We start from the raw sequence: 19,932 nt of genomic DNA, 5'->3' as shown, positions 1-19,932 counted from the left end.
CATCAGTGATAACAAATACCATATCATGTTGCTTTGTACAGCCATATTATGGGCATCTGGCATATCCATACTGTACTTTGTTCTCTCAAGACAAGAGTGTGTTAACTATAAATCATCAATTAAATACCAGCCACCTGCCTGCAAAGAGAAGGTTGAGGTGCAGCATGATGACAAAGCCATTCAACACATTGGTTCTCTACACCTAAAGATGAGATGACTAACCTTGATTGGAGGTGAAGGGAAAACATCTTGGCCTCTGTGCTGGACTGATGTTGCACACTCAACTCCAGCGGCACAGAGTGGTCACGTTATTAAGCATCTGATTTGGTGAGCAACCATGCGCTGCCCGTTAGTCTAATTCAATAAAGCTTTAGAAGGGAGATGTTCCTTCTTGTCCTAAGATCACACTATTATCATAGGAGTGACAAAGGACCTGTGTCCAAAAGCCTCAGGATGTGAATGAATGTCATTCATATATTCGCTTGCATGAGAATGGGCTTATGGAAACATTGGCTTATTGTATGTTTAATTGGACAAACTCTCTTTTTATGTTACATTTCTCAGAGCTTTTAATGCACAGCGTACATTGACGCAACGCTGGTATGTAATGTTTAATATTTAGATTTATCTAAAATAAAAACACCAAGTTGTCCACTTCATGAATTTTACACTTTAATCTTTGACCCTTGACTCCTAAAGCCCATGTATCGTCTTTCCAGACGTTACAACGGTGATGTCCAAACAGAGGCCGAGGGCCATTTGTCGCCGCAGTTTAGCTTTAAGCTATAGTCATCAAAACTCTCAATAAATCACAAAATACATTCTTTGAATATTTTTTTCTGTAGATAGATAGATAGATTTAGATTTAGATTAGATAGATAATTTAAAAAGTAAAAAGTAAATAATGGGGGTATAAATGGAAACAAAATAGAAAATATTACAATAAGAATAAAAATAAAAAGCAACTATAAGAATACAAATATAACAGTAAAATAAGAATATAACAAGAGAAACTAGGCAGTAGTGACCATGTTATGAAAAAGTATTGCACTATTATTGTTTTGCATCCCCTGTCATCCTAGTACCCCCTCCCCCCAGAGAAGAGTTGTACAGTCTAATGGCGTGTGGGACAAAGGAGTTTTTGAGTCTATTAGTCCTGCACTTGGGATGAAGCAGTCCAGCACTGAAGAGGCTCCTCTGGCTACTGATAACGGTATGCAAAGGGTGACTGGCATCATCCAGGATGTTTACTATTATTTCCTGTATGTAGCAAAGCTATTCAATTCAAGACTTTCTGTTTTTTCATCAAACATCCATCCATCCATCCATTTTGTCCCTTTCGGGGTTGCTGGAGCCTATCTCAGCTGCATTCAAGCGGAAGGCGGGGTACACCCTGGACAAGTCGCCACTTCATCACAGGGCCAACACAGATAGACAGACAACATTCACACTCACATTCACACACTAGGGCCAATTTAGTGTTGCCAATCAACCTATCCCCAGGTGCATGTTTTTGGAGGTGGGAGGAAGCCGGAGTACCCGGAGGGAATCCAGAGGGAACCCACACAGTCACGGGGAGAACATGCAAACGCCACACAGAAAGATCCCGAGCCCACAAGCACTAACCCCTGTGCCACCGTGCTGCCCTTCATCAAACCTCTGAAATAAATTAACTTTTCAAAAAAAATTAAAATATAGATTAATGGATGAATATAACAATGTCACATACTGTATATATTATAACATTGAAATACAAATATATAAATTGATATTAACATACAGGTGAAACTAAAACATTTTTGATATCGTTCAAAAAATCATTCATGTCAGCAATTCAACTTCAAATATAAAACTAATATGTGATATAAACTCATTACTGCACATGCAAAGTGAGACATGTCAGGCCTTTATTTGTTAACATTTTGATAATCATTGCTTACGGTTTCTGAAAAGCCCACATTTTCTGAGACTTTCAATGCAAGCTTTTCATAATGACAGTACTCATCAAAATGATATCAAAAGAAGGCTTGAAATATTTTAAGTTGCATGTCACACTATGAGCCTATGTCATACTGTATATTAGTTTTTGTTTCAACTGTATATGTAAAATATTTAGAAACATGTATTGTAAACAAACGTGTTGTTAGATAAAGCTATAAGCCAGGGGTGTCAACTGACGGCACGCGGGTCAAAACAGGCCAGCGAACAGGTTTTGTCCGGCCTGCGGAATGAGTTTGCTAAGTATAAAAATGAGCCGAAAGTTTTGAATGAAAGAAACTGCTGTTGTAAATGTGTCCACTAGATGTCACAATAGCAATTCTTTGTATCTTTGTAGATGATGCTACATATGTGCAAAATAAACCACATGCTGTTAGTGCACCAGTCAAGGAAAATGACCAAACTACATGAATAACATCCTGTAATTTGATTTTGATATTATTTTTTTATCTTGATAGATTGAAAATGAACACCAATGTGTTGACTGATACTGATACTATTAACCGCAACATGTAATTGTATAAAAAAATAATAATAATAATAATAATTTTTTTTTACATTTTCAGAATGTGCTTGTTCTATTTTTTAAAAAAGAAAACAATTTGAAGTTGTCTTTATTTTTAAGTTATCGTGCCGTGATGTCACCAGTCTGGTCCACTTGGGAGTAGATTTTTCTCCAAGTGGCCCCAATCTAAAATGAGTTTGACACCCCTGCTATAAGCTAAGATAATGTTTCACGTATTGTCCAACATATGAAATAAATGTTGTGTTTGAAAATATATATTGAAATGCAGTATTTATAAGGAATCAAAATGATTGCCAAAGTATTATTTAATACCTTTGTTTTCAAGATGAGATTATTAGTTTTTTTCTTGAACATATGCAAATGAATCACTATTTAATAAAATAGCAATGATTAAAGTGTAGTAAAATTAGTTTTTGGTGGAAATGATAAAGAAATTACCGATTCATTACCGATGCAAAATATTACAAACACAATAACAAATGGTCAAAGAGAACACCTCAAAAGCACGTTTTCACTTTTGACAATATAAAAGCTATTAACAGTTCAGGAATTGTAACGAAAATATTTAATCTTCCTCTTTTATATAATATCCCTAACTTTATTTTTGTCTGGTATTTTTATAGTGTTTTGAATCATTATTATTCATTGTATGGTTGTATTTTGAATTGTACATGTTGTTATCATGTTATTGAGTAGTTATAGTCATTAAATGAAAAAAAATAAAAACATAGCGTCAGCGTTTTTGACGTAATACAGTTTTCAAGATGAGATGATTTGTTTTTTTCTTGAATGTATACAAATGAATCACTTTTTAATAAAATGGCAATGATTAAAACATAGAAAAAAATAAGTTTTTTGGGGAAATTATAAAGAAATTACAGATTCATTACTGATGCAAAATATTACAACCATAAATACAAATCGTCAAAGAGAACACATCAAAAGCATGTTTTCACTTTTGACAATATAAAAGCTATTAACGTTTCAGGAATTGTAAAGAAAATATTTAATCTTCCTCTTTTTTATAGTATCCCTAACTTTATTTTTGTCTGGTATTTTTATAGTGTTTGAATAATTGTTATTCATTGTATGGTTCTATTTTTAATTCTACATGTTGTTATCATGTTATTGACTAGTTATTAATGTATTTATTTATTTATTTTTTATAAACCTTTATTTATAATATGCAACATTTACATACAAGCAAAGAAATAATAATAATCAAAACATGTACAGAAACAGTACAAAACAGCGCCGGGGGGTTGTGAACTCAATAAAACAACTAAAAAAAGAATGCAAAATATATATATGTTTGATTGATTGATTGATTGATTGAAACTTTTAGTAGTAGATTGCACAGTAGAGTACATATTCCGTACAATTGAGCACTATATGGTAATGCCCGAATAAGTTTTTCAACTTGTTTAAGTCAGGGCCACATTAATCAATTCATGGTACAAATATATACTATCAGCATAATACAGTCATCACACAAGTTAATCATCAGAGTATATACATTGAATTATTTACATTATTTACAATCCGGGGGGTGGGATGTGGAGGGGGGGGGGGGGGGGGGTAGGTTGGGTTGCTATCAACACTTCAGTCATCAACAGTGTTGGGACTAATGCGTTACAAAGTAACGCGTTACTGTAACGCTGTTACTTTCGGCGGTAAATAGTAATCTAACGTGTTATTTTTTATATTCAATAACTCAGTTACCGTTACTACATGATGCGTTACTGCATTATTTTACGTTATTTTTTATGTAGTATCGTCTAGAAACTGAAAAGATCTGAGTGTGTTTTATTGGAGCGCTGCAGAAGAGGCGCGGGAGAAGAGGCGCGCTCTGTGTGTGTGTATGTGTGTGTGTGGGAGGGGGCGTGTCTGTGTTTACTAACAAGACATCATGGCGAAGCCAGAAGCAGAGTTTCTTAACATGGAGATATTCTCACTACTTTTCTTTTGCCGACCACAAAGAAAATAACATTTTAGTTAAATGTAAGTTGTGTCTAGGATCAAAGATGCTATCTACTGCCCAAAACAGCAATTCAAATCCGCTGAAACAGCTACAAAAGCAACATGCTTCGACGAAGCTAGTAAAGAGGGACACACTTCACCTCCTAAGCAACAGCGGCTGGATTTTAACGAGGCACTGCTAGCCAGGACAACATTGATAGAGTCTTTGCAGCGTGTGTGCTAGAAGACATGCAGACTATTTCTACAGTGGAGTCACCCGCTTTCAGGCAGCTAATTAGCATGATACCGGGCGTCAAATGGCACCTGGACAGTGAGTACATAAAAACGGAAAGCGAGCTAAAGAAGAATCTGCCTCTGCTCATCATTCAGCACTGAAGGTACACATACTCTGTCAATTCTCTTATATACTGTTGCTCTTTCATTCTAGACTTTTAGAGTGTTTGATTATCACATCACTCTAAATGTATAGACTATAAAGTTCACAAACATAAAGAGGGAGGCTAGAGGGCCAGGCCAATCTTTCCTTATCTCTAAACTAAAACTGGGGAAATGTGTAGAGCGTTCTGGGCTTCAGACATGATTTTATTTCACAATTCCTTGAGAGAAAAAACGCCTGGTTAGGCTTTGTGTATGTAGTGTGTGCCTTCCTTGGTTTACAGCTATGTTGTTGTTATTATGCTGTTTGTTACTTATGTATGTTATGTTGCAGCTATTTAAAATAGTTTTGTCAATTTGTTCTGGCCTGAAACAAATTGGCCCTTTGAAACATATCTCTGTCTTTGTGTGTTGTGTGTAGACCACATTACTTAGCAGAGTTCAGTGATGCAAATGCATGTCAAGTTGATCAACAGATTGTATTATTCTCCAGTGCAATAACAGTACTGAAATGAAGGCTAAAAGGGCATTAAAGGGGGCCTTAAAAAAAAAATATATATATATATATAAGTAAATAAATAGTTACTTTTCACAGTAATGCATTACTTTTTGGTGTAAGTAATTGAGTTAGTAACTGAGTTACTTTTGAAATAAAGTAACTAGTAACTGTAACTAGTTACTGGTTTTCAGTAACCAACCCAACACTGGTCATCAACAATTATATCATCTGTAACAAAGTAATGTAACAAAGTGTAAAGCCATAGGCTCACACAAGTAGCGTAAATAATCCAAATTTGGAGCACAGCATCATACTTTTCACATCTTTTTGGTTGTTAGAGGTAGAAAGAGTTTAAAAGTAAAGTTCAAATTACTTTTTAAAAGCACAAAAAACAGAAACTTACCTTTATGAATATAAAACTCAGCAAATAGTAAAATGAGGTTGCAAAGATAAAATTCCTTTTCAATGTTTTTTTTCATACTGCGTAAATCCAAATAATTATTGACTACCCCAAAAGGGACAAACGGTAGAAAATTGATGAATGGATTGTTATTAGGGCTGTGAATCTTTGGGTGTCCCACGGCTAGATTCAATATCGATTCTAGGGGGTCACGATTCGATTCAAAATCGATTTTTTTTTTCAATTCAACACGATTCTCGATTCAAAAACGATTTTTCCCCGATATCAAAACAATTCTCTATTCATTCAATACATAGGATTTCAGCAGGATCTACTCCAGTCTGCTGACATGCAAGCAGAGTAGTAGATTTTTGTAAAAAGCTTTTATAATTGTAAAGGACAATGTTTTATCAACTGATTGCAATAATGTAAATTTGTTTTAACTATTAAATGAACCAAAAATATTACTTATTTTATCTTTGTGAAAATATTGGACACAGTGTGTTGTCAAGCTTATGAGATGCGATGCAAGTGTAAGCCACTGTGACACTATTGTTTATTTTTTTATTTTTTTATAAATGTCTAATGATAATGTCAATGAGGGATTTTTAATCACTGCTATGTTGAAATTGGAACTAATATTGACACTGTGGTTGATAATCTTCATTTTTGTTTCACTACTTTTGGTTTGTTCTTTGTCGTGTTTGTGTCTCCTCTCAATTGCTCTGTTTATTGCAGTTCTGAGTGTTGCTGGGTCGGGTTTGGTTTTGGAATTGGATTGCATTGTTATGGTATTGCCAGAGGTGTGGACTCGAGTCACATGACTTGGACTCGAGTCAGACTCGAGTCATGAATTTGATGACTTTAGACTCGACTTGACAAAATGTAAAAAGACTTGCAACTCGACTTAGACTTTAACATCAATGACTTGTGACTTCACTTGGACTTGAGCCTTTTGAATTGACATGACTTGACATGACTTGCTACTTTCCCCAAAACCCAAAGATGAAAAAGTTATTCGGGAGCGCTCCGTATTTTTCATTGTGTACTTGTCTATCAGCGTGTGTCAGCTGGTGTGGTCTCAGTACAACAGCCAATCAAATTAGATCTACTTTGTTTTCATCACACAGCATTCATCCAATCAAATTGCAGGACAACCAACGAAGAAGACATGTCCAAACCACACGCCAGTGAACAAAAAATGATACCTAAAATAATTTTGTTTGGGTATAAAAATTACGAGGTGGTCAACACAAAACGGTTTGCAGTATGCAACACATGCGGTTCGAAAATTACTGATGGAGAGGCAACAACTTCCAACTTCGTCCGGCATTTGAAGTTGCACAAAGAACGGTAAGTTTTGAATGTAAGATAACGTTTATTGGCTAAGTAACGTGACTTTTATTTGCTGTGTAGTTAAATCAGTGAGGCTGTAAACTCACTGCTAACGTTATTGCAAACACGGGAATCTGTTGCAGTTCACTACCTTATTCATACTTTTTGTTCAGTGATTTTTTTTAAGCAGGGTTACGTTAGTCAATAAATCACACGTAACGTTAGACGGTGGTCAGCAGCACCGCGTATTTTAGCCACCTAAAAAAAGACAAAAATAGTAAAATAAAGGTCAGTTAAAATGTATACTATATTATGAATATGTGTACCGTTTTAGCTAGCTTTCTGACATACTGTTGGTTGTTTACCTCAGTGGTCCCCAACCACTGGGCCGCGGCCCGGTACTGGTCCGTGGATCGATTGGTATCGGGCCGCACAAGAAATATATTTTTTTATTTTTTTATTAAATCAACATAAAAAACACAAGATACACTTACAAGTAGTGCACCAACCCAAAACAACTCTCTCCCCCCTTTTGTTCTGGGCATTGAACATGAAGACTCTTCCTTCACTGTTCCGAGTGGCCATGAGAGTCTTGGCAGTGCCTGCCTCCAGTGCTCCAGTGGAGCGAGTTTTCAGCCATGGTGGCATCATACTACGCCCCCATCGTGCACAAATGACTGACAGACTCTTGGCTAATTTGGTCTTTTGCAGATGTAATGCAGCATAGGGCCCTGACATATAAAAAGTACAACTTTTTTGTTATGTTCACGTATATGCAGTGTTGGGACTAACGCGTTACAAAGTAACGCGTTACTGTAACACCGTTAGTTTCGGCGGTAACTAGTAATCTAACGCGTTATTTTTTTTTATTCAGTAATTTAGTTACCGTTACTACATGATGCGTTACTGCGTTATTTTACGTTACTTTTGATGTAGTATCGGCTAGAAACAGAAGCGCTGCGGTGTCTTTCTTCTGAATCTTCCTCTGTCACAAGCCGGAGAGAAGAAAAGAGGCGCGGTCTATGTGTGTGTGGGGGGGTGGGGGGGTGGGGTGGGGGGGGGGTGGGGGGGTTTGATCCGCGGTTTGATATATGAAACAAAAAAAAAAAGTTGTTGGCACGTTCAGTCCACACACATCGTGGTCATGGCGAGCGCAATAACGGAGGAGCTTGAACGCCCAGCGCCATTGAATCGGTGTGTTTATAAGTGCAGATTCGGTTGTGCAAAACGAGGGTTTTAAACACATGCTGAACGTGCTTGAACCACGTTACGACATCCCGTCGCGCACCCACTTCAGCAATAAGATTGTGCCAGATCTTTATGAGCAGGAGAAGAAAAAAGTTGTGGATGAAATATCCCGAGCATCATCTGTTGCGCTCATGACAGACGGGTGGACGTCCAGCGGAACTATAAGCGCTCACTTCATCACAGCAGACTGGGAGATGAGAAGACACGCCCCCTCTACGAGAGTCACCTTGCGCAGGTACTGACACAAGCAGTGGAGGAATGGAAGATAAAGATATCCCAGTCACACGTGATAATGCCAAAAATCAAATAATTACAGAGAATGAGGCAGGACTGGGACCACAGATAGGTGCTTTGCACATGTAGTGAATTTGGCATCACAGAAGGGAATCTCAGTCAATAGGATGGAGCGCCTCTTTGGGAGGATCAGGAAGGTTTCTTACTTCCACCCAAGCACAACAGCTGCTCATGTGCTTAAGACAAAGCAAGAAATGCTAAAGCTGCCTGCTCATACATGATGTCCCAACGAGGTGGAACTCCACTTATGATATGTTGGAGCAGCAGGCAGCTATATACTCTGCAATGACCCACAACACCCTGAAGACAAATGTCACCCTGTCTGATGATGATGTGAGAGTGGCAGATGAGGTCCTCTGGGTGCTTAAACCCCTCAAAAGTGTTACATCTCTACTGAGCACTGAAACTTCACCATCTGTGTCAATGATCCTGCCACTGAAAACAAGGATTCTACAATCCATGGCTCCAAGTGTGGAAGATAGCAGCATCACTCCAGATGTCAGGCTTTATTTCACTACCTATGTTTCAAGGAAGATGATGTTTCTTCTTATGTTGCACTTAAACTTGTTTTTTATTAATGGTCATTGGTCCAAGTTTAAAGAAAGGAGGAATGCCTTTTTATGTTGCACTGTTTTTCATTAATTATGTTAAAAGGAAAATAAAAATGCATGTCAAGTTGATCAACAGATTGTATTATTCTCCAGTGCAATAACAGTACTGAAATGAAGGCAAAAAGGGCATTAATGGGAGCTTTAAAAAAAAAAGAAGAAAAAAAGAAGTAACTAAATAGTTACTTTTCACAGTAACGCATTACTTTTTGGTGTAAGTAACTGAGTTAGTAACTGAGTTACTTTTGAAATAAAGTAACTAGTAACTGTAACTAGTTACTGGTTTTCAGTAACTAACCCAACACTGCGTATATGTCATGTTTTGAAAAGCATACACAATCTGTGTTAATATATTAGTCTGTGGTTAAAAGGACTTGAAAGGACTCGAAACTCAAAATGCAGGACTTAGGACTTGACTTGAGACTTTCCAGTCTTGACTTTGGACTTGACTCGGGGCTTGCCTGTCTTGACTCGGGACTTGACTCGGACTTGAGGGCAAAGACTTGAGACTTACTTGTGACTTGCAAAACAATGACTTGGTTCCACCTCTGGGTATTGCTGTGTATTGTTTTGTTGGATTGATTAATTAAAAAAATAAAAATAATAATCATAATCCATCCATCCAATTTCTACCGCTTATTCCCTTCCGGGTCGCGGGGGCGCTGGAGCCTATCTCAGCCACAATCGGGCGGAAGGCGGTGTACACCCTGGACAAGTCATAATAATAATTAAAAAATAAAAATCGATTTTTTTTTTTTTTTTTTAAATTATGAATCTCACAACGTGAGAATCGCGATTCGAATTCGAATCGATTTTTTCCCCACACCCCTAATAGTTATTAAAAAAAAACATAGCGTCAGCGTTCTTGACGTCATACGGTTAGCACTTCCGGTTCGAGGTCGCCTGTTCCGGGTGACGGTGCTGATTTGTCAAGTAGCCGAGAGTGCATGGCATGGTAGACAAGGTAGTTGGCGGTTTAGACACCAAACTCAGCCGGACGTTTTTACCAACCCTAAACGGACCCAAAACTAGACAAATTAGAGCTTATTGTGTGTCCTCTACCCCTTTGCGGCCGCCTTCCTTCCACCGGGACCCACTTTTGGCCGTTTGTCATTCGCTCCTGCGTGGTAGCTACGTTAGCTTCGCTCTTTGAAAATGGCGGATGTGTCAAGTGAGAAAAGCCTGGACGACTTCTTTGCCAAGCGGGACAAAAAGAAGAAGAAAGAGAAAGGAAAGGGCAAGGAGGCCTCCGCGCCGTCGACGGGGGTGATGAAAAAGATGAAAAAAGAGTCCGAAAAGTCCTCCAAAAGCGACAATCCAGACGCAAATAACGAAAAGGTGACGCATTTTTAATCCTACGCCTAACAGCGATTCGTCTACATTCGCTGACTAAACATTTCCATAACTTCAAATGACATTGAATAAAGTACAAAAAGTCAATGAGAGTATTTGGACGAAAAGGCTAGCTCGCATGCTAACATATGCTCCTTGCGGCTCACGTGACTAATGATCGAACACATGTTCACTTCCTCCTAAAGCCAAACTAAAAAGAGTCAATTCAAGCTAGTTTGTCACGTCTCAACACTCCTGATCAGGCCCGCGCACGCTATTGTTCGTGACTGTGCTGTTGCTGCTTCAGTGACGTGTGCTGCCTTGTGCCCAGGAGGATGAGGAGTGGAAAGTGTTCGAGCAAAAAGAAGTGGATTACAGCGGACTGCGGCTGCAGGCCTTGCAAATCAGGTGAGGGAGGATAGTAGAAGTCATCTTTCATAGCTGATGCATGACGGGGGTCCCTTGGGTGTCATGTGGGCTTGCAGCGATGAGAAGGAAGAAGATGATTACGAGGAGGAGGAGCTTGATGAGGATGGAGAGGTCATCGGCGGCGGCGGTGAAAAAATGTCTGGACCGTGGAACAAGCCTGGGGCCGCTCCTGCCCCTGCGCCACCTGTTGGTCAGTAACTCGTACCACCTAAAAGTTTCGGGTACTTTAAGCTTCACTTTTACGTTTCACCACATTTATCTGTCCTGGATTGACTTCTTTTTCTAACTGGCAATCTACTCAAGCCAAAATGTTTCCAAAAATCTGACTTATAACAACTCCCCTTTTTTTGTATAGGTCTGTCTGTACCGCCAGGGATAATTCACGTAAAATCAAACGGTGCCATTAGAGATGTCCGATAATATTGGACTGCCGATAAGTGCTTTAAAATGTGATATCGAAAAGTATCGGTTTCAAAAAGTAAAATGTATGACTTTTTAAAACGCTGCTGTACGGAGTGGTACACGGACGTAGGGAGAAGTACAGAGCGCCAATAAACCTTAAAGGCACTGCCTTTGTGTGCCGGCCCAATCACATAATACCTATGGCTTTTCACACACACAAGTGAATGCAAATCATACTTGGTCAACAGCCATACAGGTCACACTGAGGGTGGCCGTACAAACAACTTTAACACTGTTACAAATATGCGCCACACTGTGAACCCACACCAAACAAGAACGACAAACACAGTTCGGGAGAACATCCGCACCGTAACACAACTTAAACACAACAGAACAAATACCCAGAACCCCTTGCAGCACTAACTCTTCCAAGACGCTACAATATACACCCCACCTCAACCTCATCATGCTCTGCTGTTTTGAGGCATGTTTTAAAAAATAATGCACTTTGTGACTTCAATAATAAATATGGCATTGTCATGTTGGCATTTTTTTCCATAACTTGAGTTGATTAATTTTGGAAAACCTTGTTACATTGTTTAATGCATCCAGCGGGGCATCACAACAAAATTAGGCATAATAATGTGTTAATTCCACGACTGTATATATCGGTATCGGTTGATATCTGAATCGGTAATTACGAGTTGGACAATATCGGGATATCGGCAAAAACGCCATTATCGGCCATCTCTAATGCTTAGGCTCCACTCTTCAATCAATAAATCAAAGTTTATTTATATAGCCCTTAATCACAAATGTCTCAAAGGGCTGCACAAGCCACAACAACATCCTCGGCTCAGATCCCACATCAGGGCAAGAAAAAACTCAACCCCATGGGATACAATGACACTCTTCTAAAATGCACTAGGTTTATTAAGTTAAAAAGTTAAAGTACCAATAATTTTCACACACACTAGGTGTGGCGAAATGATTCTCTGCATATCACCCTTGATCACCCCCTGGGAGGTGAGGGAGGCAGTGAGCAGCAGCGGTGGCCACGCCCGGGAATAATTTTTGGTGATTTAACCCCCCAATTCCAACCCTTGATGCTGAGTGTCAAGCCGGGAGGGAATGGGTCCCATTTTTGTAGTCTTTGGTATGACTCGGCCGGGGATTGAACTCACGACCTACCGATCTCAGGGCAGACATTATATTGGATCTGCCATGCTACTATTAGCATTAGCAATTTTACATGGTGATTTCACCATCTCTAAATTTGTTTGGTCATGAATATTACAACTAAGATGAATGTTTCAATCAAACAGCTGGTGTGTAATAGGCACAATACTTACAGTATAAACACTATGTAGGGCACAACATAACACATTCAGCTTCATGGAGAAAGCTGCCTCTTAGTTAGAAAGCCAACATCATTGCAAATGAGTCAACGAAAACTAAATAACAGCACATTTATTGTTAGCGGCTCATTTTTAAATGTTATATCAAAATATAAAATAGTTTTAGCAAACAATTACCTTCATTAATACACACAAGTACTGGTATCGATTCTCAGGTACTGTATCCGTTCAAATGTGAACCGTGCCCATGGATAGGAAGTAAGGATGTTGCAAGGTACGTGTCCCTGCTGCATTCAAATATGAAAGGACGCAGTAAAGTCGCTCTCCAAGCGTCCCAAGGATGACCTTGTGTGTTTGTTTTTCTACGTCTCTTGTTTTCAAACCGTAAAAGAGGGTTCACTCTGTGCATCGCTCTCAGCACCAGAAAAACATGAGCAAAGTGAATCCTCTTGCCAGTCATCCACAATACTTTCTCGGTGGGCAGAGGCGGGGACCGCTAGCTTGCTACACGATGCACGGACAGAGCCTGGCTGGTTGCGACTCGCTAGTCCAAAGCACCACAAAGTAACACAAAACAGGAGTAAAAAAAAAAAAAGATGATCACAGTGTAGGAATATGTCTGCTTCAAGCGAGTGAGCAAGATGAGCCTAGCAACTTTGATAAATGAGCAAGTATGCCAAATTTGTTGGAAATTGATGGCAACAAACTAACCACCCTACCCATGTTCATTCAATATTCATTGAAGTGTGAATTTTCCTAACAAAGTCATTTTTATGGTTTACTTATTGAAGAAAATTTATATTCCAAATTCAATGGTAAAAAAAAATCGAAGTTCATTGTTTTTTAAATTAGTACTTGCATTAGTGTATATGTAAGTACATTGGTGCTTCAAACTTGTTTATTGGCAAGAATTTGTGGGACAACATACCGTATTTTTCGGACTATAAGTCGGTTTTTTTCATAGTTTGGCCGGGATTGCGACTTATACTCAGGAGCGACTTATGTGTGAAATTATTAACACATTACCGTAAAATATCAAATATTATTTCGCTCATTCACGTAAGAGACTAGACGTATAAGATTTCATGGGATTTAGCGATTAGGAGTGACAGATTGTTTGGTAAACGTATAGCATGTTCTATATGTTATAGTTATTTGAATGACTCTTACCATAATATGTTCGTTAACATACCAGGCACGTTCTCAGTTGGTTATTTATGCCTCATATAACGTACACTTATTCAGCCTGTTGTTCACTATTTTTTATTTATTTTAAATTGCCTTTCAAATGTCTAATTTTGGCGTTGGGTTTTATCAAATAAATTTCCCCCAAAAATGCGACTTATACTCCAGTGCGACGTTTGTTTTTTTCCTTCTTTATTACCGTATTTTCCGCACTATAAGGCGCACCGGATTATTAGCCGCACCTTCTATGAATTACATATTTCATAATTTTGTCCACCAATAAGCCGCCCCGGACTAAAAGCCGCGCCTACGCTGCGCTAAAGTGAATGTCAAAAAAACGCTGCGCTAAAGTGAATGTCAAAAAAACAGTCAGATAGTTCAGTCAAACTTTAATAATATATTGAAAACCAGCGTTCTAACAACTCTGTCCCAAAATGTACGCAAATGTGCAATCACAAACATAGTAAAATTCAAAATGGTGTAGAGCAATAAATAGCAACATAATGTTGCTCGAACGTTAATGTCACAACACACAAAATAAACATAGCGCTCACCTTCTGAAGTTATTCTTCATTCGTAAATCCTTCGAATTCTTCGTCTTCGGTGTCCGAATTGAAAAGTTGCGCAAGCGTGGGATCCAAAAATGGCCGGCTCCGCCTCGTCGAAGTCATCGGATTCAGTGTCGCTGTTGTTGTGCAGCAGTTCTGTGAATCCTGCCTTCCGGAAAGCTCGGACCACAGTTGTGACCGAAACTATCTGCCCAGGCATTTACGATCCACTGGCAGATGTTGGCGTATGTCGACCGGCGCTATCTGCCCGTCTTAGTGAAGGTGTGTTCGCCTTCGGAGCTGTGTGAAAAAAGCCACCCGGCCTCTTCGCGTAAACTTCCCTTAACCACTCGCTCATCTTTTCTTCATCCATCCATCCCTTCGAGTTAGCTTTTATGATGACGCCGGCTGGAAAGGTCTCTTTTGGCAAGGTCTTCCTTTTGAATATCACCCTGGGTGGAAGTTAGCATGGCAAGCTAGAACCACAGTGAAGGATGACTTCTCATTCTCTGTGGTGCGAATATTCACCGTACGTGCTCCCGTTCCACAGTGCAGTTCACAGGAATATCAGTTGCTGTGAAATACGGTAGTAATCCGTGTGCGGATGGAGAGATTGCGTCTTTTTATGAACCGGATCCTTGTCCTTTGTAGGAGCCATTTTGTGGTCTTTACAGATGTAAACAGGAAATGAAACGTACGGTGATATCCGCGCGTTTTTTCTTCTTCTTCCGGGGGCGGGTGAAGCGCTTCCTGTTCTATGGGGGCGGGTGAAGCGCTTCCTGTTCTATGGGGGCGGGGCGGGTGCTTTCCTTGGCGGTTGCTTGCGTAGAAGAAGAAGCGCTTCCTGTTCTACCGGGAAAAAAGATGGCGGCTGTTTACCGAAGTTGCGAGACCGAAACTTTATGAAAATGAATCGTAATAAAGCGCACCGGGTTATTAGGCGCACTGTCAGCTTTTGAGAAAAATTGTGGTTTTTAGGTGCGCCTTATAGTGCGGAAAATACGGTATGCATTTTCGGCCGGAGCGAATTATACCCCGAAAAATACGGTAGTTCAAAGTCAGTTACTAGAAACAACAAATGTGCACCATTTAAAAAAAGTGTGTATAAATAAACATTGTCCACCTGAAAAAAGCTGAATGCAACACAAACGAAGTGTAGAAAACCATGATGTGCATCTTTGGTATACCGTCTCCCTCTTCTTCTGCAACCAACATGAAGGTGTTGCCTGTTTACTTTCGCATATACAGTACAATGAACAAAGGATTTTTGTAGTACAATCTGTTTCCTTAGACGACTATGGGCAAAAGTGTTGTCTGCTAGCAAGAGCTCAGCTTAAGGGGATCCCCACAAACGAACAAATCTCATTTGTAAGCTGTTCCACGTCAAAAAGGCTAAAACACGACAGTTTAGTGAGGTCTTTGGATTGGCTCAAGTCGAGCACCAAGAAGACGATCAAACTAGACTTTCCAGAGGAAGTTAACTTGGTAAGGTTTCTGTAGCTGTAACCTGAAGAAATCTGAATAGAACATAAATCAAGTATATTTGCTTATTTTCTGTCTGATAAGATAATTCTTCTCACTAAGCATATTTTATGTTAGTGTTTTACTTGTTTTAAGGGTTTTGGTCCTAAATGATCTCAGTAAGTTATTACAGCTTGTTGCTGAGATTTGATGACCTATATTGAGTAAAACATGCTTGAAACTAGGATATCAACTGCAAAGCTGTGTCATCAACACTCACAAATATAAAACTACTTTTTTAAAGTAATCATTTCTTATTTCAATCATAAAAAAAAACATTTAACATGTGACATTTCAAACAATTTTGAACAGAAATAGTTCATGCACATTCAGATAAATTCTTCAAAATTGTGGTTGTAATTGGAAAATGCATTTTTAGACAATATGATTTGCCTGAGCGGCTAGTAGACCCCGAGAGTAACAAGCGGTTGCCTTGTGGCCTTTCCATTAAGAACAATAAATTAGGTTTTAGCATAAGTTTGCTGGTTTCAAGAAATGTAATGCCGAGCGCATATCATTGTGTCAAGATAATGGCACTTGCATTTACTTAATTTAAGAATATTTTTCAACATATTGAGCAAAAAGGTCTCATTTTTTTCTACCAAGAAAAGTGCACTTATTAGTGAGAATATACTTATTTTAAGGTATTTTTGGGTTCATTAAGGTTAGCTAATTTTACTTGTTTTGGAAAGTCTTGACAAGCCAAATTTTCTTGTTCTATTGGTAGATAATTTTGCTTAGTTCAAGTAAAATACCCCTCATTTTTGTATTTTTTTTCTTTGTTTTTGAACACTGGCTTTTTGCAGTGTAACCTGAAGAAATCTGAATAGAACATAAATCACTTTCCACAACAAATGATGCTGTGCTAGCAGATGTGACCTAATTCATCTGCTGAATGAAGTGTTCCTGATTCTCCACCTCACAGAGGAAGTAGAGGTGCCAGAGTCTAAACCTGCGGGCGTTTACCGACCTCCAGGAGCTCGACTCACCTCTTCAAAACGTGGCCAGAACCAGGGACCCCCTGAGATTTTCAATGATGCTCAGTTCCCTTCCCTGATGGCCACCGGCAAGCACGTGGAGACTCGCAAGTAAGTCCTGACACGTCATACCGTCTGCATAGAAGCGGCGTCGTCCTGAAGTGTTCTTTTCCACGCATGCGCCCTCCAGGGACCGAGAGATGGAGAAGACGTTTGAGGTAGTAAAGCACAGGACCCGTGGACGTGACGACAACGGCGGCACTCCCGTGCAGCAGCAGCTTCAGCTGGACAACCAGTACGCAGTGCTGGGTGACAAATAGAGCACCACCACACCACCATTTTGGACCGCTGGAAGGAGGCAGCTGAACTCCAGCTGTGTGAACTGCAGTCGCTGCCACCACACACACACACACACACACACACACGTATACACTCACACGACTGAACATACCCTTGGCTGGCAAAAGAGAAGGTGTCTGCACATGAAGGCGTGACTAATCGACTCTATAGTATGCTGTGGCGGCGGCAACAAGAAGTGGTGATGAGTACTTTGTGGATCACGTACAAAGCAGTGCCTGCGTGGTGCAGATCTTCTCTGGACTTCAACATGCTTTGTGAAGGCCCAACATCACCTCAATCGAGATGATTTTACAAACTTGTGTGAAAAAAGAAATCTAGTTTTCTGCAGCACCATCTCTCGCACACACACACACACACGATTCTTGGAGCGTTTGGGCCTTTAAGAGGAGGGGACACTACCTGGACCTGGTGGGGATCACATGAAGTCTGCTTTTTTTTCTTTTTCAAGTATACCAGCTGTCAGGAAGTTTAAGTCACAAACTTTTAAGAGTTTATTCCATAATCAAAGCATTGCCTCACATAGAATTCCTTTAATAAAGTGGCCTTATGGATACAAACGGCTTGGTAATCGGAGGAAAAATATGCTTGTGTCTGCTGAAAGCGCTACTGGATCTTACTCTGTGTGGAAAAAAGGAATGTTGTGCTTAACGATTTCAGCTGTGAACTGTTTTGCATATCCACGGTTTGATTCTGATGCCCTTCGTTTATTAGCAGGTTTGGCTCTTTTAAAACTTATAATCCTCCTCATAGCATTTAAAACAAACCAGAACATTTTATGTTAAATGGTAACTGTTCCAGGCAGATTCAAACCCACAAATTTCTACTTTAATAAAGTGTGGCAGTGAATTAAAAACAAGTTTTTCCAATTGATTTAGCGATGTGAAGAATTATTGTGCATGAGATGTGTTGTCTCAATTCCATACAAAGTACTGGAACTGCTGGAATATGTGTGGTGGAAGTAGATGTTTGTGTCATGACAGCAAATTAAAAGTGCTTACGCAAGATAATATGGTCTGTCATGTTTTAACTCCCAGTATGGCGATAACTGATAATTTTAGTATGCAAACTGATCATTACTAAACTCAAAGAAGACAATCTGTCATGAAAATTAAAACTGGCTGCTGCTTCGTGTATTTTACATCAAATAGGTTGGATAGAAATTAAACATCCACAGCAAGAATTGCACACACACACCTAATGTGGAGCGTTATCATCTACTGGTCCAATTCCGCGCTACATCTATTAAACGAGCTTTGATCGAGTTGATCGGACAAACAAAACACAGCCATGAATAAAAGACATTACGAAGTCAGCAATTTCAATAAATGCATACTTTGTTGTCCAGTCGCTGTTAAAAGTCCATCCATCCATCCATTTTCTACCGCTTATTCCCCTTTGGGGTCGCTGGAGCCTATCTCAGCTACAATCGGGCGGAAGGCGCGGTACACCCTGGACAAGTCGCCACCTCATCGCAGGGCCAACACAGATAGACAGACAACATTCACACTCACATTCACACACTAGGGCCAATTTAGTGTTGCCAATCAACTTATCCCCAGGTGCATGTCTTTGGAAGTGGGAGGAAGCCGGAGTACCCGTAGGGAACCCACGCAGTCACGGGGAGAACATGCAAACTCCACACAGAAAGATCCCGAGCCCGGGATTGAACCCAAGACTACTCAGGACCTTCGTATTGTGAGGCAGATGCACTAACCCCTCTGCCACCGTGAAGCCCCTGTTAAAAGTCCGATTTTCCCAATTTATTTAGATTTTTTCAGGGTCGATAGTCATCTTCTTCTACTCACCCCACTGCTGCTTCATTGTGACACCTGACATAGGCTTTACTATTGCTCCCTGCGGGATGGCGGGAGTACTGCAACCCTATATTGAATGATTTCCTCAAGCCTACGAGTGATGTTCGGCGGGACAAAATAAAAGCTTTGGTGGGCCGGATTGGGCACACGGCCCGCTCTAAAGTGGTAAAAGCTGAATGAAAGATTGCTACTATGTTTGATGTTTCAATCCAAAATTGGTGATGGGTTGTTTTGTTCCCTGCCAGTAGATTCCGATAATGCAAAAAAAGACTGTAGGTGTTGTTTCAGTCTTTGCCACAGGGTGGCGACAACGTACTTCAAAATGTTCTAATTTAAGCCAAAATAAGTCTAAATTGTTCCGTTCCCTATGTAAATAAAACCAAGCAGTCAGCTGCTATGTGTTGGCCACCATGAATTGATTAACGTGGACCCCAACTTAAACAAGTTGAAAAACTTATTCGGGTGTTACCATTTAGTGGTCAATTGTACGGAATATGTACTGTACTGTGTAATCTACTAATAAAAGTTTCAATCAATCAATCAAAAGTCCAGTTTGCCACTAGGTGGCGACAACGTAAACTTAAGCTGGTTTCAAAATGCAATAAGAACACGAAAGAAGACTGTGTTGTACCGCTCCATGCCGCAAGATGGCAGTATTTCAAATTGAAGGTAGTAGCCTACTGCTAAAATTAAGCCCAGAGAAGAAGACTATTCGCGCTGTTCCAATCTCTGCTCGCGTAATT

At 39.7% G+C, this 19,932-nt stretch overlaps 1 protein-coding gene across 2 annotated transcripts; it reads left to right on the top strand.

Annotated features, from left to right (window-relative positions):
• Nucleotides 1-10,152: 10,152 nt before the first annotated feature.
• On the top strand, nt 10,153-18,403 carry cdv3 (carnitine deficiency-associated gene expressed in ventricle 3). 2 transcript variants are annotated; one of them, XM_061965264.2, is made up of 5 exons: nt 10,153-10,601; nt 10,930-11,003; nt 11,081-11,214; nt 16,964-17,126; nt 17,206-18,403. In XM_061965264.2, the coding sequence occupies exons 1-5, from the start codon at nt 10,419-10,421 to the stop codon at nt 17,333-17,335; spliced, it is 684 nt and encodes a 227-aa protein (XP_061821248.1). In that variant the 5' UTR covers nt 10,153-10,418; the 3' UTR covers nt 17,336-18,403. The 2 variants fall into 2 exon arrangements, with proteins under 2 accessions (XP_061821248.1, XP_061821247.1); XM_061965263.2 differs by having other exon boundaries at nt 10,927-11,003; nt 17,206-18,399.
• Nucleotides 18,404-19,932: the final 1,529 nt, after the last annotated feature.

The sequence above is a fragment of the Nerophis lumbriciformis genome, linkage group LG07 (genome assembly GCF_033978685.3).
Source record: "Nerophis lumbriciformis linkage group LG07, RoL_Nlum_v2.1, whole genome shotgun sequence".
Classification (NCBI taxonomy): Eukaryota; Metazoa; Chordata; class Actinopteri; order Syngnathiformes; family Syngnathidae; genus Nerophis; species Nerophis lumbriciformis.
The sequence above is the reverse complement of the archived record's forward strand: the minus strand, read 5'-3'. Positions and strand labels throughout refer to the sequence as shown.

Bases quoted from the DNA above. Each gene is read 5' to 3' on its own strand.
- cdv3 (XM_061965263.2), top strand. From the start codon at position 10,419: ATGGCGGATGTGTCAAGTGAGAAAAGCCTGGACGACTTCTTTGCCAAG. The intron at 10,602-10,926 runs GTGACGCATTTT...CCTTGTGCCCAG, and splicing joins CAGACGCAAATAACGAAAAG to GAGGATGAGGAGTGGAAAGT. The intron at 11,004-11,080 runs GTGAGGGAGGAT...GTGGGCTTGCAG, and splicing joins CTGCAGGCCTTGCAAATCAG to CGATGAGAAGGAAGAAGATG.